The sequence below is a fragment of the Centroberyx gerrardi genome, chromosome 13 (assembly GCF_048128805.1).
Source record: "Centroberyx gerrardi isolate f3 chromosome 13, fCenGer3.hap1.cur.20231027, whole genome shotgun sequence".
In the NCBI taxonomy this organism is placed as follows: Eukaryota; Metazoa; Chordata; class Actinopteri; order Beryciformes; family Berycidae; genus Centroberyx; species Centroberyx gerrardi.
The window spans coordinates 30,109,346-30,126,317 of NC_136009.1; the positions used below are offsets into that span (position 1 = coordinate 30,109,346).

The 16,972-nt window shown below is 33.5% G+C and overlaps 1 protein-coding gene across 1 annotated transcript in view; it reads left to right on the forward strand.

Annotated features, from left to right (window-relative positions):
- The first annotated feature begins 15,350 nt into the window (after window positions 1–15,350).
- LOC144542107 (M1-specific T cell receptor alpha chain-like) overlaps window positions 15,351–16,972 on the forward strand; it is a 55,672-nt gene continuing 54,050 nt past the window's right edge. Inside the window, exon 1 of the mRNA XM_078287512.1 lies at window positions 15,351–15,400. Coding sequence (XP_078143638.1) covers window positions 15,361–15,400 — 40 coding nt within the window. The 5' untranslated portion in view covers window positions 15,351–15,360. The remainder of the gene's footprint in view (window positions 15,401–16,972) is intronic.

Below are 16,972 nucleotides of genomic sequence, written 5' to 3' on the forward strand. Positions count from 1 at the left end.
CTGACCTTTAGTGGACATTTATTATCCAAAGCACCTTCCAGTACCAGCAGTGTGTATACAGTTTTAGTGTTTGCGGCCCCAAAGGCTCCACAGCTACTGCTGAGGTGCTGTTGAGCAAAACTCTTACCCTCCAGACTGGTTGAACTGGTCAGCTCCCAGTATGAATGTGTCAGACTGTATGGAGAAATAACAGAAAGATATTCTTTGAGTGAGACGTCGACTGTCTAAACCTCTCAGACTTCTACTAATTCTAGGCCGCAGGTGAAGCTTTGAGCTCAGCAGTCTGAGGAGAATTTAGGCCAGCAGCTCAGATCAGATCGGCTCTGCTCTTTCCTTCCTGCTGCTAGAAAAACTATAAATGACTCCTGGATGAGTTTTTTTCCTCAGAGCAGAAGAGCTGAAGAGAGACCAGAAACCTGCTGAACATTAGCATGGATCCAGGATGCTTTCAGGGAACTAACAGGTAAACTCTGATGAAGGACGAGTCGCTGTGTCTAGTCTGTGTAATATGTGTTTAACTATATACAGTATGTTGTGTAGAGGAGAGACTGGCTGCTGCGCTGAAGTAAATTCTGTAAGTTTTACTACTGCTAGTTCTAGTATTAACAGAGTATTAATAGTAGTGGTGATAGTACAGTAAGAGGAGGAACTGAGAGTAGGGATAGTAGTATTGGTAGTAGCAATAGTAGAGGTAGCTAATCAAGGTTTAATGAGTCGTGATAACAGGTAGCAATAATATATCGATACTAGTAATTGTAGTACTTATAATAGTAGTACTAGTAAAAGTAGAAAGAGTAAGTAGAGGTAGTATGAGCAGTGATATGAACAGTAGTAGCAGTAGTAAATAGAAGTAGTATGAGTAGTGATAATAGTAGTAGTAGTAATGATAGTAGTGATGGTATTAGTGATTGAAATACTAGTAAAAGTATTAGTGGTAGACCTGTAACTATAACTGGCTCTGTAGGAGCATCTGTGCTGCTGAATGAGTAAAGAGGAAGTACAATAGATGTTTATATATGATATCATTCAATACATTGACATTTTATACATATATATACAGTATATCATCAGTGTGTTAAATCATGTTGTTTTTCTCCCTGGTGACTCTGCAGCGGTGAGGATCAGACTCATCTACTGACCTGGAGTCAGTCTGGACGTTTGGACGTCTGAACGTCCGAACGTCTGAAGATCTGAACGTCTGAACGTCTGAACGTCTGGACGTCTGGACGTCTGGAAGTCTGAACATCTGAACGTCTGGAAGTCTGAACGTCTGAACGTCTGAAGATCTGAACGTCTGAACGTCTGAACGTCTGAACATCTGAACGTCTGAAGATCTGAACGTCTGAACGTCTGAACGTCTGAACGTCTGAAGATCTGAACGTCTGAACGTCTGAACGTCTGAACGTCTGAACGTCCAGCCCGGTGAGTTTTCACTTGACTTTTTGACACGGTGCGTAAATATCTGGAAAAATATTTGGGAAAGGATATTTTGGTGTGGAAAAAAATATAGATTGGAGACATTTTGGTTTCTATTTCATATCAAAGTCTGCACTACAGTAGAAGATAAAAGCTGGTTTGTAAATGTAACAGTAATAAAAACAACAACAACAACAACAACAATAATAATAATAATAATAATAATAATAATAATAATGAACATTATTTATACAGAGCGTTTCCAAATTACAAAGAGCTTTACAAAACAAATAAGATAAATGAAAACAGAAGAGTAGATAAAATGGAAATAGAGACAAAATGAGAATAAAATTAAAAAGGAGACTTACAGAATTACAAGAAGAAAGATGATTTAAAGAGTTTTCTGTGGCAGTGAGTGCAGCAGTATTTGTCACAGTGTGTGCTGCAGTGTGAACGCTCAGGGGGGAAACAAACTGTATTTTGCCAGTGGAACTAAACTGATCGTTGAAACAGGTAAGTTGAATATTTTTCAAGTTTCCACACTCTAAAATGTGTTGATAGATTTCTTTTTTATTCATCAATATGTTGAATTTTTTCCATTTGTGGAGACTCTGATTGATGCAAACCGACCCGGTCACATGCACGCTCATAATTCATACGCACAGATACACAAATATACCAGAGCAGTCAGACTTTCTCACTCGATTTTGGATTTTACTTTTTATGATTTAGGTATTTAGCTGAAACTCTTATCCAAAGTGACTTAAAATGAGGTCATCAGTAGAGGAAGTGCCAATTTCTAAGCACCATCATAAGCAAAAAAAAAGTAAAGTTCTCTCAAAGAGAGACAAGAGCTGGAGAAAGAAACCAAAATGAGAGCTAAAAAACTAAAAGATAACAGATGCAGTAAATATTCTGGTGTCCATAATAGAATCTTATATGATAGAGAAAGACTTCAGGACTCAGGCGGGGGTAGTACTGTACTGTAAGTACTGATAATAGTAGTAGCAATGATATCACTACTAGTAATGGTAGTATTTGTAGTAGTAGTTGTAGTACTAGTAATTGTAGCAGTAGTGGCTGTACTAGTAATAGTAGTTTTAATATTAAAGAGAGGAATTATGAGTAGTGATAATAGTAGTAGTAGTAGAGGTAGTAATAGTAGTAGTAATAGCAGTAGTAGTAATAGTAGTACTAGTAGTAGTAATGGTAGTATTAGTAGAGTCTTGTTTTCACATCTCAGCCTTTTTATATTCTGTTTTTCTAACTTCAACTGATCTCTGGATGTTTATATGATTAAATTATTATTACTGGTTAAACTGGTTCCATGCTGGTCTCAGTCTGTGTTAAACTGGTTCCTTACTGGTCTCAGTCTGTGTTAAACTGGTTCCTTACTGGTCTCAGTCTGTGTTAAACTGGTTCCTTGCTGGTCTCAGTCTGTGTTAAACTGGTTCCTTGCTGGTCTCAGTCTGTGTTAAACTGGTTCCTTACTGGTCTCAGTCTGTGTTAAACTGGTTCCTTACTGGTCTCAGTCTGTGTTAAACTGGTTCCATGCTGGTCTCAGTCTGTGTTAAACTGGTTCCTTACTGGTCTCAGTCTGTGTTAAACTGGTTCCTTACTGGTCTCAGCAGTATTTGATAGGGAGTGTAGCTCAGTGTGACTGCCCAAGGCGGCTACAACCTTGTGTTTGCAAGTGGAACAAAACTGACTGTAGAAACACGTAAGTAGTATTTGTAATTTGTTAATACGTACAAATGGCTTGTTCAATAGTAGAATATCACACATTTAGAATATCAGATATTTTCTCAGTTTGGTTTAAAGATTGTGTTTTCTGTCATGGACGCTCAGTAGACTTCAGGTTTTTAGTCAGCCGTCAGTTACAGTGGGACAAGAGGAGATGATAGGATTATTTTTGGGAGTGGAACACAGTTGTTTATAGAATCAGGTAAGTTGAAAAAGTTGAAAAAATGATATTATTGTACAGAAATTATGCAGATAAAGGTTTTAGTACAGAAAAAAGTCACTTTTCAAACCAACTGCAAGAACTTTTCTTGAAAACTCTCTTGAAAAGGATTTATCATCTCAGTGAGACTAGCTGCGCAAATAAAAGTGAAATAAGAAATAAGTGCTGTATGCTCAGTTTGTAGAGCGACAGAATAACAGATCCTACAGCAGATATTTATCTGTTTTGAGAATATTACTACAGTTATTCAGCTGAGACTAGCGATTTATTATATTATATTATATTTTATATTGAGACTGGAACAAAGACTGCAGATGATGCCAAATCACTTTAAACAAAAAGTGGTATAAAATGAGCCAACCACATAGTTCAGGGGAAAAAAAGTATAATTTCAAATACAGACAAAAATGTGTGTGTGTGTGTAAGAATTGTTCAGTTGTAAGAGTTGAATACCAACAAGTGATATCCAGTGTGGACAGTGTAGTTTTTGCTGTGTGGATTCCCATGGTGGGACTACTGGTGCGGGTTACGGCAAGCTGGTGTTTGGAAAAGGCAGCAGGTTACACATCCAGTCAAGTAAGTTTCCTCTTTAGCCAGAAACACCAAAACTACAACACATAATGTTAAGATTCACTGAAATGAACTGATGTGCAGAGAGATTGTTTCAGTCTGAGACTTTAACAGTAAATCAGACTTTTGGACTCAAATTGTCTCCATGTTTCAGCAACTCAGTGTGTTGCAGGAAGCTGAGGCGTTCAGACTCTGAAGAGCAATGAAAAAAAACAAATCCAAGGCACTCTTCTTTCAGGAAAAAGTTAGAAAAAGCCTTTATTTTAGGGGCATTACAGAATAAAAGCTGCTTTTCATCCTCCATGTGCAGCCACTAAAACAAAGGCTTGAGAGAATAGTGCCTTGGATTGATTTTTCTTCATTGCTGTATCATGTATTTTTCTAACTTTTCAAATCAAAATAGTTTCATCAGGCCAAAAGCTCATTGATATTGCATTACATTATCAAAACATCTGTTCCACTATCAACCGCTCACTCTGCTGTTTCATCTTTATCCGGTTTTATAGTTTGATATCTGTTTCTCTCCAGTTAAAGTGTCTCAGTTTATCAGCTGATGAGTGCAGCAGGTTTGAGACTGGCGGTTTCTCAAAGTGTGAACACTAAAGGTCGAAGGTTACAGTTTGGGAAGGCGACTAAGTTAACTGTTTTGACCGGTGAGTAAGAAACCCTCCGCTAACTGAACTGAGGCACTTTAACAGTTTGATACTGGAGAGAAACAGATCAGTCTGTAATAAAACTGGTTCAACTTGATGCTGCAGAGGAAAGAGTTGATAATTTGTCTGATAATTTATCTAATCAATCCGACAAAAACAGGTCAAGCTGATCTAAGTTTTGGCCTGATGAGACTATTTTGATTTGATTTGGGAAATGATTTGATTCATGTATATTTGAGCAGAGGATGGTGGTTGAAACATTTATTTCCAATGTGGTCGTCAATGGAAGAAAAAATGACAAAGAGTTTCTAGTGAATAGAGATGAATAAAGTCCAGCAACTTTTCAAAAACAATGTACAAAGCACTTTACAGAGCATAAAGGAACAATAGGAAAAAACAACGTTAATAATAACTTTATTTCTATTGCTCTATTCAAAACAAAGTTACTGCTTCACAGAGACAAGGAGCTAAAACAGAGGTGATAAAATCAGACAAAAGCAAAAGCACAGGACAGAAAATAAGAATCAAAGCCAAAAACAATTTGACCAAAGCTGATAGAAGTCAATAAAAGTCAACCCAGTTTGAATAAAACTGAATAACAGCAGAGCCAAAAATGACAGAAAAGGAAATAAGATAAAAACCACCAACAAGAGAATGAAAAAAAAGTTATAAAATGCTTTTCCGTAAAAGGTTTTAAAAGATTACACAGTCTCCACAAGAGCAACAGAGTAAAAATTAAGAATGTCATTACAGAGAGCAATTTTATAAAAAAAAAAAAAAAAAAAAAATTTAAATGGTTTAAGAAGAGATTTCAAAGATGGAACTGATGTAGCTTTATCTCTTTGGGCAGTTGGATGATAATTTACAGACAAAAATGGAGAATGATTTGGTGTAAAACTCTACTGATCCCTGTGAGTTTTTGTTAAAGTCTCAGTCAATGTGTGACAAGCACCAACAGGATCATTTTTGGTCGAGGAACAAAACTGAGCATCGACTCCCGTAAGTTCAAATCTAATAGAAAGATACTGAATAACTGGACCAAAGTATAAATATTCACCAATACAACATAATACTGTTTGTTCTAATATGTGAATACTTAGAGCAACAGCCATTTAAACATTTAGGATTCAGACTCAAAGTTAATTCAACAGATCAGTAAATACTGAATGTTTCAGAAGTAGGAATAATTTACTAACTGTATTATTAAATGTTTTTTCTATTGCCACCTTTACAAAAAAGTCACATGTGAAAACCTGAAAACACATGAACTCAAAGAACGTGCTTTTTGGACACATGTTGGTTTTCACATGTTTTGTTACATGTTGTACTGTGTAAATTTCTTTTTTTTTTCCCACATGTAGTCATCTGCAAATGAAATTGATTACATTACATTTCATTACATGTTTAACATATGAAACATTAGTTTCACGTGCAAAACCATCATGTGTCCAAAAAACACATGTGCTTTGAATTCATGTGTATTTTCAAATGGGACTTTTTTGTAAGGGCAAGTATATATATATTTACAGACTATTGAATGTTTAATTATTTTGTTAAAATGACTGAATAAGTTAAAAATGTTGACAGATTTACAAATCTACAGCTTTTATTTTTCATTATTATCAATATTATTATTTAAAAATGTCTACCTACTTTTGAGACATACTGTAGATTCCAGTATAGTGATAGGAGCTCGTTCCTCACAGTCTGAATCTGTACTGATACCTGGATTGCAAACAATAACTTCAGATAATAAAATAAGAACATTTTAAAATAAATATTCTCAAAATGTCCCATAGGAATTTGCTAATGTGAAAGTTATTAAGCTTGCAGTTCACCTCCTAAGTTTTAATAGTGTTTAAAAACCTTAAAGAGGACTACATCATCTTACTATCATTTCATTTATATAAATTCTATAAATTTGAATATTGTTTGAAAATCAGATATTCCACTATTTGAAAATACGACTCCTACTCTGACAAAACGATGAACAAAATTAAACCAATGATAGAACTTGTTGGTTGACAGAATGAAAACACTTTTACAGACTGGATCCAATAGATTTGATAGATTTTCCCCCAAAATGGATAAATAGTGTTTCAGGCTTCAGCATCACTGTGTTCTGCATCAGTCTGGTTTTTGTCAAACCATCACATGATGTGTGAATACTGGAGGAGGAACAAGGCTGATATTTGGGAGAGGAACAAAACTGTTTGTGGAATCAAGTAAGATTTTCTGTCCAATTTAACAGGATTTCAGATTGATTTTTCTGTTTCATTTGGTTTACGATCTTTAAATTGTTCACCAGCTACAGTAAAACCAAATGTCTAAAAGCTGAATTAATGGTCTCAAAAAACATTTACAAAGTGCTTTACAGAGAGAAGGCAATAAAAAGACAGCAAATACAACACAACTGCACAAAAGATTAAAGGCATAAAAGTGAATCTGATCAGCTCTACTTAAAGGTAGCTGACATAAATTACAGACAATTTGTTGAACATTTGTTGATCCCTGTGAGTTTTTGTTAAAGTCTCAGTCAATGTGTGACAACCGGCAACAAGATAATTTTTGGCCGAGGAACAAAACTGAGCATCGACTCCCGTAAGTTCAAATCTAATAGAAAGATACTGAATAACTGGACCAAAGTATAAATATTCACCAATACAACATAATACTGTTTGTTCTAATGTGTGAATACTTAGAGCAACAGCCATTTAAACATTTAGGATTCAGACTCAAAGTTAATTCAACAGATCAGTAAATACTGAGTGTTTCAGAAGTAGGAATACATTTTTATATACATTATGAATTCTAACTATTATTAAATGTTTTTCCTATTTCCTCTCTTTCAAAAAAGCATGTTAAAAATACAAATGTGAATTCAGAATTCAAAGCACATGTGCTTGTTGGACACGCTGGTTTTCACACTTAAATGATTTTTTCATATTTTCTGACGTCACGTGAGAGTTTGTACTTCAGATGTGAAAATGTCAATTCAATTCAATTTTTTTTTTCACATTTTCCTGCTGTTAGATATGACAGTGTTTAACATGTGAAACATTAATTTCACATGTGAAACCAACATGTGTAAAAAACAAGTGCTTTGAATTCTCATGTGTATTTTCAAATGAATTTCACAAAATGCCTCATAGGAATTTGCTAATGTGAAATTAATCAAGCTACTGTTGACGTCCTAAGTTTAAATAGTGTTTAAAAATCTTATAGTTATATCATTAAAAAGGACTACATCACCTTACTTTTATTTCATTTACAAAAATTCTGCAGAATTGATCATTGTTTGAAAATTAGATTTCCTACTATTTGAAAAAGCGACAAAATGATTAACAAAGTTAAAACCAATGATTGGACTTTTTAAAGGAACTTAAGTCCTTGGTTGACAGAATGAAAACACTTTTACAGACTGGATCCAATAGATTTGATAGATTTTTCCCCCAAAATGGATAAATAGTGTTTCAGGTTTCAGCATCACTGTGTTCTGCATCAGTCTGGTTTTTGTCAAACCATCACATGATGTGTGAATACTGGAGGAGCAGAAAAGCTGATATTGGGGAGAGGAACAAAACTGTTTGTGGAATCAAGTAAGATTTTCTGTCCAATTTCTCCAGTAAAATTCCTCTATTGTTATTTAACAGGATTTCAGATTGTGTCTGTTTGGACGGGCTGCAGATTTATCTGTTTCATTTGGTTTATGATCTTTAAATTGTTCAACAGTCAGCATGAATATTTCACCAGCTACAGTAAAATCAGATGTATAAAAGTTGAATTAAGGATCTTTTTTAGCAAAACATTTGATCATTGGTGAAAATGAAATGACACCGATCAACTAGTTCACTCTCTCTGTGTGTCTCACAGGAATATTGAGTAACACTTCACTTCCATCATCCCATCAATATTAGTCTCAAAAAACATTTACAAAGTGCTTTACAGAGAGAAGACAATAAAAAGACAGCAAATACAACACAACAGCACAAAAGATTAAAGGCATAAAAGTGAATCTGATCAGCTCTACTTAAAGGTAGCTGACATAAATTACAGACAGTTTGTTGAACATTTGTTGATCCCTGTGAGTTTTTGTTAAAGTCTCAGTCAATGTGTGACAAACACCAACAACAGGATGATTTTTGGTCGAGGAACAAAACTGAGCATCGACTCCCGTAAGTTCAAATCTAATAGAAAGATACTGAATAACTGGACCAAAATATAAATATTCACCAATACAACATAATACTGTTTGTTCTAATATGTGAATAGTTAGAGCAACAGCCATTTAAACATTTAGGATTCAGACTCAAAGTTAATTCAACAGATCAGTAATGTAGGAATATATTATCACATTATTAATACTCAATGTATTATTCAATATTTTTCCTGTTGTTTTTTCTTTTTCCTAAAGTCACACATGAAAATACAAATGTGAATTCAAAGCACATGTGCATTTTGGACACATGTTGGTTTTCACACTTAAATATTTCTTTTCATGTTTTCTGCCATCATGTGACAGTTTGTTAGATATGACAGTGTTAACATTAATTTCACATGTGAAACCAAGAAGTGTATAAAAAACACATGTGCTTTGAATTCAAAAGTTTTTTCACATGTGAATGTCACAAAATGCCTCATAGGAATTTGCTAATGTGAAAGTAATCAAACTACTGTTGACCTCCTAAGTTTAAATAGTGTTTAAAAGTTTTAAAATTGTATCATTAAAGAGGACTACATCACCTTACTTTTATTTCATTGACAGAAATTCTGCACAATTGATTATTGTTTCAAAATTAGATTTCCTACTATTTGAAAAAGTGACTCCTTGATTAACAAAATTAAAACCAATGATGGGATTTTTAAAGGATTGAAGGGAACTTGACTCGTTGGTTGACAGAATGAAAACACTTTTACAGACTGGATCCAATAGATTTGATAGATTTCCCCCAAAATGGATAAATAGTGTTTCAGGTTTCAACATCACTGTGTTCTGCATCAGTCTGGTTTTTGTCAAACCATCACATGATGTGTGAATACTGGAGCAGGACAGGAGAAGCTGATATTTGGGAGAGGAACAAAACTGTTTGTGGAATCAAGTAAGATTTTCTGTCCAATTTATCCAGTAAAACTCCTCTATTGTTATTTAACAGGATTTCAGATTGTGTCTGTTTGGACGGGCCAGACGTCTAAAAGTTGAATTAATGGTCTCAAAAAACATTTACAAAGTGCTTTACAGAGAGAAGACAATAAAAAGACAGCAAATACAACACAACAGCACAAAAGATTAAAGGCATAAAAGTGAATCTGATCAGCTCTACTTAAAGGTAGCTGACATAAATTACAGACAGTTTGTTGAACATTTGTTGATCCCTGTGAGTTTTTGTTAAAGTCTCAGTCAATGTGTGACAAACAACAACAACAGGATGATCTTTGGTCGAGGAACAAAACTGAGCATCGACTCCCGTAAGTTCAAATCTAATAGAAAGATACTGAATAACTGGACCAAAGTATAAATATTCACCAATACAACATAATACTGTTTGTTCTAATATGTGAATAGTTAGAGCAACAGCCATTTAAACATTTAGGATTCAGACTCAAAGTTAATTCAACAGATCAGTAATGTAGGAATACATTATCACATTATTAATACTCAATGTATTATTAAATATTTTTCCTGTTGTTTTTTCTCTTTCCTAAAGTCACACATGAAAATACAAATGTGAATTCAAAGCACATGTGCATTTTGGACACATGTTGGTTTCACAGTTAAATATTTCTTTTCATGTTTTCTGACATCATGTAACAGTTTGTTAGATATGACAGTGTTTAACATGTAAAACATTAATTTCACATGTGAAAACGTGTGTAAAAAACACATGTACTTTGAATTCAAAAGTTTTTTCACATGTGAATTCAAAAAATGCCTCATAGGAATTTGCTAATGTGAAAGTAATCAAGCTACTGTTGACCTCCTAAGTTTAAATAGTGTTTAAAAGTTTTAAAATTGTATCATTAAAAAGGACTACATCACCTTACTTTTATTTCATTGACAGAAATTCTGCACATTTGTTCATTGTTTGAAAAATTAATTTCCTACTATTTGAAAAAGCGACTCCTACTCTGACGAAATCATTAACAAAATTAAAACCAATGATTGGACTTTTTAAAGGAACTTAAGTCCTTGGTTGACAGAATGAAAACACTTTTACAGACTGGATCCAATAGATTTGATAGATTTTTCCCCCCAAAATGGATAAATATTGTTTCAGGCTTCAACATCATTGTGTTCTGCATCAGTCTGGTTTTTGTCAAACCATCACATGATGTGTGAATACTGGAGGACAGAAGATGATATTTGGGAGAGGAACAAAACTGTTTGTGGAATCAAGTAAGATTTTCTGTCTAATTTATCCAGTAAAACTCCTCTATTGTTATTTAACAGGATTTCAGATTGTGTCTGTTTGGACGGGCCAGACGTCTAAAAGTTGAATTAATGGTCTCAAAAAACATTTACAAAGTGCTTTATAGAGAGAAGACAATAAAAAGACAACAAATACAACACAACAGCACAAAAGATTAAAGGCATAAAAGTGAATCTGATCAGCTCTACTTAAAGGTAGCTGACATAAATTACAGACAGTTTGTTGAACATTTGTTGATCCCTGTGAGTTTTTGTTAAAGTCTCAGTCAATGTGTGACAAACACCAACAAGATGATTTTTGGTCGAGGAACAAAACTAAGCATCGACTCCCGTAAGTTCAAATCTAATAGAAAGATACTGAATAACTGGACCAAAGTATAAATATTCACCAATACAACATAATACTGTTTGTTCTAATATGTGAATACTTAGAGCAACAGCCATTTAAACATTTAGGATTCAGACTCAAAGTTAATTCAACAGATCAGTAAATACTGAGTGTTTCAGAAGTAGGAATACATTTTTATATACATTATGAATTCTAACTACTATTAAATATTTTTCCTGTTTCCTCTCTTTCAAAAAAGCGTGTTAAAAATACAAATGTGAATTATGAATTCAAAGCACGTGCTTGTTGGACACGCTGGTTTTCACACTTAAATGTTTTTTTCATATTTTCTGACGTCGCGTGAGAGTTTGTACTTCAGATGTGAAAATGTCAATTCAATTTTTTTTCACATTTTCATGCTGTTAGATGATGGTGTTTAACATGTGAAATATTAATTTCACATGTGAAACCAACATGTGTAAAAAACACATATGCTTTGAATTCTCATGTGTATTTTCAAATGAATTTCACAAAATGCCTCATAGGAATTTGCTAATGTGAAATTAATCAAGCTACTGTTGACCTCCTAAGTTTAAATAGTGTTTAAAGTTTTAAAATTGTATCATTAAAGAGGACTACATCACCTTACTTTTATTTCATTGACAGAAATTCTGCACATTTGTTCATTGTTTGAAAAATTAATTTCCTACTATTTGAAAAAGCGACTCCTTGATTAACAAAATTAAAACCAATGATTGGACTTTATAAAGGATTGAAGGGAACTTGACTCGTTGGTTGACAGAATGAAAACACTTTTACAGACTGGATCCAATAGATTTGATAGATTTTTCCCCCCAAAATGGATAAATAGTGTTTCAGGTTTCAACATCACTGTGTTCTGCATCAGTCTGGTTTTTGTCAAACCATCACATGATGTGTGAATACTGGAACAGCACAGAAGATGATATTTGGGAGAGGAACAAAACTGTTTGTGGAATCAAGTAAGATTTTCTGTCTAATTTATCCAGTAAAACTCCTCTATTGTTATTTAACAGGATTTCAGATTGTGTCTGTTTGGACGGGCCAGATGTCTAAAAGTTGAATTAATGGTCTCAAAAAACATTTACAAAGTGCTTTACAGAGAGAAGACAATAAAAAGACAGCAAATACAACACAACAGCACAAAAGATTAAAGGCATAAAAGTGAATCTGATCAGCTCTACTTAAAGGTAACTGACATAAATTACAGACAGTTTGTTGAACATTTGTTGATCCCTGTGAGTTTTTGTTAAAGTCTCAGTCAATGTGTGACAACCGGCAACAAGATGATTTTTGGTCGAGGAACAAAACTGAGCATCGACTCCCGTAAGTTCAAATCTAATAGAAAGATACTGAATAACTGGGCCAAAGTATAAATATTCACCAATACAACATAATACTGTTTGTTCTAATATGTGAATAGTTAGAGCAACAGCCATTTAAACATTTAGGATTCAGACTCAAAGTTAATTCAACAGATCAGTAAATACTGAGTGTTTCAGAAGTAGGAATACATTTTTATATACATTATTAATACTAACTGTATTATTAAATGTTTTTTCTATTTCCTCCCTTACAAAAAAAGTCACACATGAAAATACAAATGTGAATTCAAAGCACATGTGCATTTTGGACTAATGTTGGTTTTCACACTTAAATATTTTTTCCAAATGTTTTCTGACATCATGTGACAGTTTGTACTTCAGATGTGAAAATTTCAATTCTCAGGTGAAAAGTCTTCTTTTTTTTCACATGTAGTTTCCTGCTGTTATATATGACAGTGTTTAACATGTGAAACATTAATTTCACATGTGAAACCAACATGTGTAAAAAACAAGTGCTTTGAATTCACATCTGTATTTTCACATGAATTTCACAAAATGCCTCATAGGAATTTGCTGATGTGAAATTAATCAAGCTACTGTTGACCTCCTAAGTTTAAATAGTGTTTCAAAATGTTATAGTTGTATCATTAAAAAGGACTACATCACCTTACAAAATTAAAACCAATGATTGGACTTTTTAAAGCATTGAAGGGAACTTAAGTCCTTGGTTGACAGAATGAAAACACTTTTACAGACTGGATCCAATAGATTTGATAGATTTTTCCCCCAAAATGGATAAATAGTGTTTCAGGTTTCAACATCACTGTGTTCTGCATCAGTCTGGTTTTTGTCAAACCATCACATGATGTGTGAATACTGCAGGACAGAAGATGATATTTGGGAGAGGAACAAAACTGTTTGTGGAATCAAGTAAGATTTTCTGTCTAATTTATCCAGTAAAATTCCTCTATTGTTATTTAACAGGATTTCAGATTGTGTCTGTTTGGACGGGCCAGATGTCTAAAAGTTGAATTAATGGTCTCAAAAAACATTTACAAAGTGCTTTATAGAGAGAAGGCAATAAAAAGACAGCAAATACAACACAACTGCACAAAAGATTAAAGGCATAAAAGTGAATCTGATCAGCTCTACTTAAAGGTAGCTGACATAAATTACAGACAGTTTGTTGAACATTTGTTGATCCCTGTGAGTTTTTGTTAAAGTCTCAGTCAATGTGTGACAAACACCAACAACAGGATGATCTTTGGTCGAGGAACAAAACTGAGCATCGACTCCCGTAAGTTCAAATCTAATAGAAAGATACTGAATAACTGGGCCAAAGTATAAATATTCACCAATACAACATAATACTGTTTGTTCTAATATGTGAATACTTAGAGCAACAGCCATTTAAACATTTAGGATTCAGACTCAAAGTTAATTCAACAGATCAGTAAATACTGAGTGTTTCAGAAGTAGGAATACATTTTTATATACATTATTAATTCTAAGTACTATTAAATATTTTTCCTGTTTCCTCTCTTTCAAAAAAGCATGTTAAAAATACAAATGTGAATTCAGAATTCAAAGCACATGTGCTTGTTGGACACGCTGGTTTTCACACTTAAATGTTTTTTTTTCATATTTTCTGACGTCACGTGAGAGTTTGTACTTCAGATGTGAAAATGTCAATTCAATTCAATTTTTTTTTCACATTTTCCTGCTGTTAGATATGACAGTGTTTAAAATTTGAAACATTAATTTCACATGTGAAACCAACATGTGTAAAAAACAAGTGCTTTGAATTCTTGTGTATTTTCACATGTGAATTTCACAAAATGCCTCACAGGAATTTGCTAATGTGAAATTAATCAAGCTACTGTTGACCTCCTAAGTTTAAATAGTGTTTAAAAATCTTATAGTTGTATCATTAAAAAGGACTACATCACCTTACTTTTATTTCATTTACAGAAATTCTGAATAATTGATCATGTTTGAAAATTAGATTTCCTACTATTTGACAAAGCGACTCCTCTGACGAAATGATTAACAAAATTAAAACCAACGATTGGACTTTTTAAAGGGTTTAAGGGAACTTGACTTGTTGGTTGACAGAATGAAAACACTTTTACAGACTGGATCCAATAGATTTGATAGATTTCCCCCCAAAATGGATAAATAGTGTTTCAGGTTTCAGCATCACTGTGTTCTGCATCAGTCTGGTTTTTGTCAAACCATCACATGATGTGTGAATACTGGAGCAGGACAGCAGAAGATGATATTTGGGAGAGGAACAAAACTGTTTGTGGAATCAAGTAAGATTTTCTGTCCAATTTCTCCAGTAAAATTCCTCTATTGTTATTTAACAGGATTTCAGATTGTGTCTGTTTGGACGGGCCAGACGTCTAAAAGCTGAATTAATGGTCTCAAAAAACATTTACAAAGTGCTTTATAGAGAGAAGGCAATAAAAAGACAGCAAATACAACACAACAGCACAAAAGATTAAAGGCATAAAAGTGAATCTGATCAGCTCTACTTAAAGGTAGCTGACATAAATTACAGACAGTTTGTTGAACATTTGTTGATCCCTGTGAGTTTTTGTTAAAGTCTCAGTCAATGTGTGACAAACACCGACAAGATGATTTTTGGTCGAGGAACAAAACTGAGCATCGACTCCCGTAAGTTCAAATCTAATAGAAAGATACTGAATAACTGGACCAAAGTATAAATATTCACCAATACAACATAATACTGTTTGTTCTAATGTGTGAATACTTAGAGCAACAGCCATTTAAACATTTAGGATTCAGACTCAAAGTTAATTCAACAGATCAGTAAATACTGAGTGTTTCAGAAGTAGGAATACATTTTAATATACATTATTAATACTAACTGTATTATTAAATGTTTTTCCTATTTCCTCCCTTACTAAAAAGTCACACATGAAAATACAAATGTGAATTCAAAGCACATGTGCATTTTGGACAAATGTTGGTTTTCACACTTAAATATTTTCTTTCATGTTTTCTGACATCATGTGACAGTTTGTTAGATATGACAGTGTTTAACATGTAAAACATTAATTTCACATGTGAAACCAACAAGTGTGTAAAAAACACATGTACTTTGAATTCAAAAGTTTTTTCACATGTGAATTCAAAAAATGCCTCATAGGAATTTGCTAATGTGAAAGTAATCAAGCTACTGTTGACCTCCTAAGTTTAAATAGTGTTTAAAAGTTTTAAAATTGTATCATTAAAGAGGACTATATCACCTTACTTTTATTTCATTGACAGAAATTCTGCACATTTGTTCATTGTTTGAAAAATTAATTTCCTACTATTTGAAAAAGCGACTCGAACTCTGACGAAATCATTAACAAAATTAAAACCAATGATTGGACTTTTTAAAGGAACTTAAGTCCTTGGTTGACAGAATGAAAACACTTTTACAGACTGGATCCAATAGATTTGATAGATTTTCCCCCCCAAAATGGATAAATAGTGTTTCACGTTTCAACATCACTGTGTTCTGCATCAGTCTGGTTTTTGTCAAACCATCACATGATGTGTGAATACTGGAGGAGGACAGAAGCTGATATTTGGGAGAGGAACAAAACTGTTTGTGGAATCAAGTAAGATTTTCTGTCTAATTTATCCAGTAAAACTCCTCTATTGTTATTTAACAGGATTTCAGATTGTGTCTGTTTGGACGGGCCAGACGTCTAAAAGTTGAATTAATGGTCTCAAAAAACATTTACAAAGTGCTTTATAGAGAGAAGACAATAAAAAGACAGCAAATACAACACAACTGCACAAAAGATTAAAGGCATAAAAGTGAATCTGATCAGCTCTACTTAAAGGTAGCTGACATAAATTACAGACAATTTGTTGAACATTTGTTGATCCCTGTGAGTTTTTGTTAAAGTCTCAGTCAATGTGTGACAAACACCGGCAACTACAAGATGATTTTTGGTCGAGGAACAAAACTGAGCATCGACTCCCGTAAGTTCAAATCTAATAGAAAGATACTGAATAACTGGACCAAAGTATAAATATTCACCAATACAACATAATACTGTTTGTTCTAATATGTGAATACTTAGAGCAACAGCCATTTAAACATTTAGGATTCAGACTCAAAGTTAATTCAACAGATCAGTAAATACTGAGTGTTTCAGAAGTAGGAATACATTTTTATATACATTATTAATACTAACTGTATTATTAAATGTTTTTCCTATTACCTCC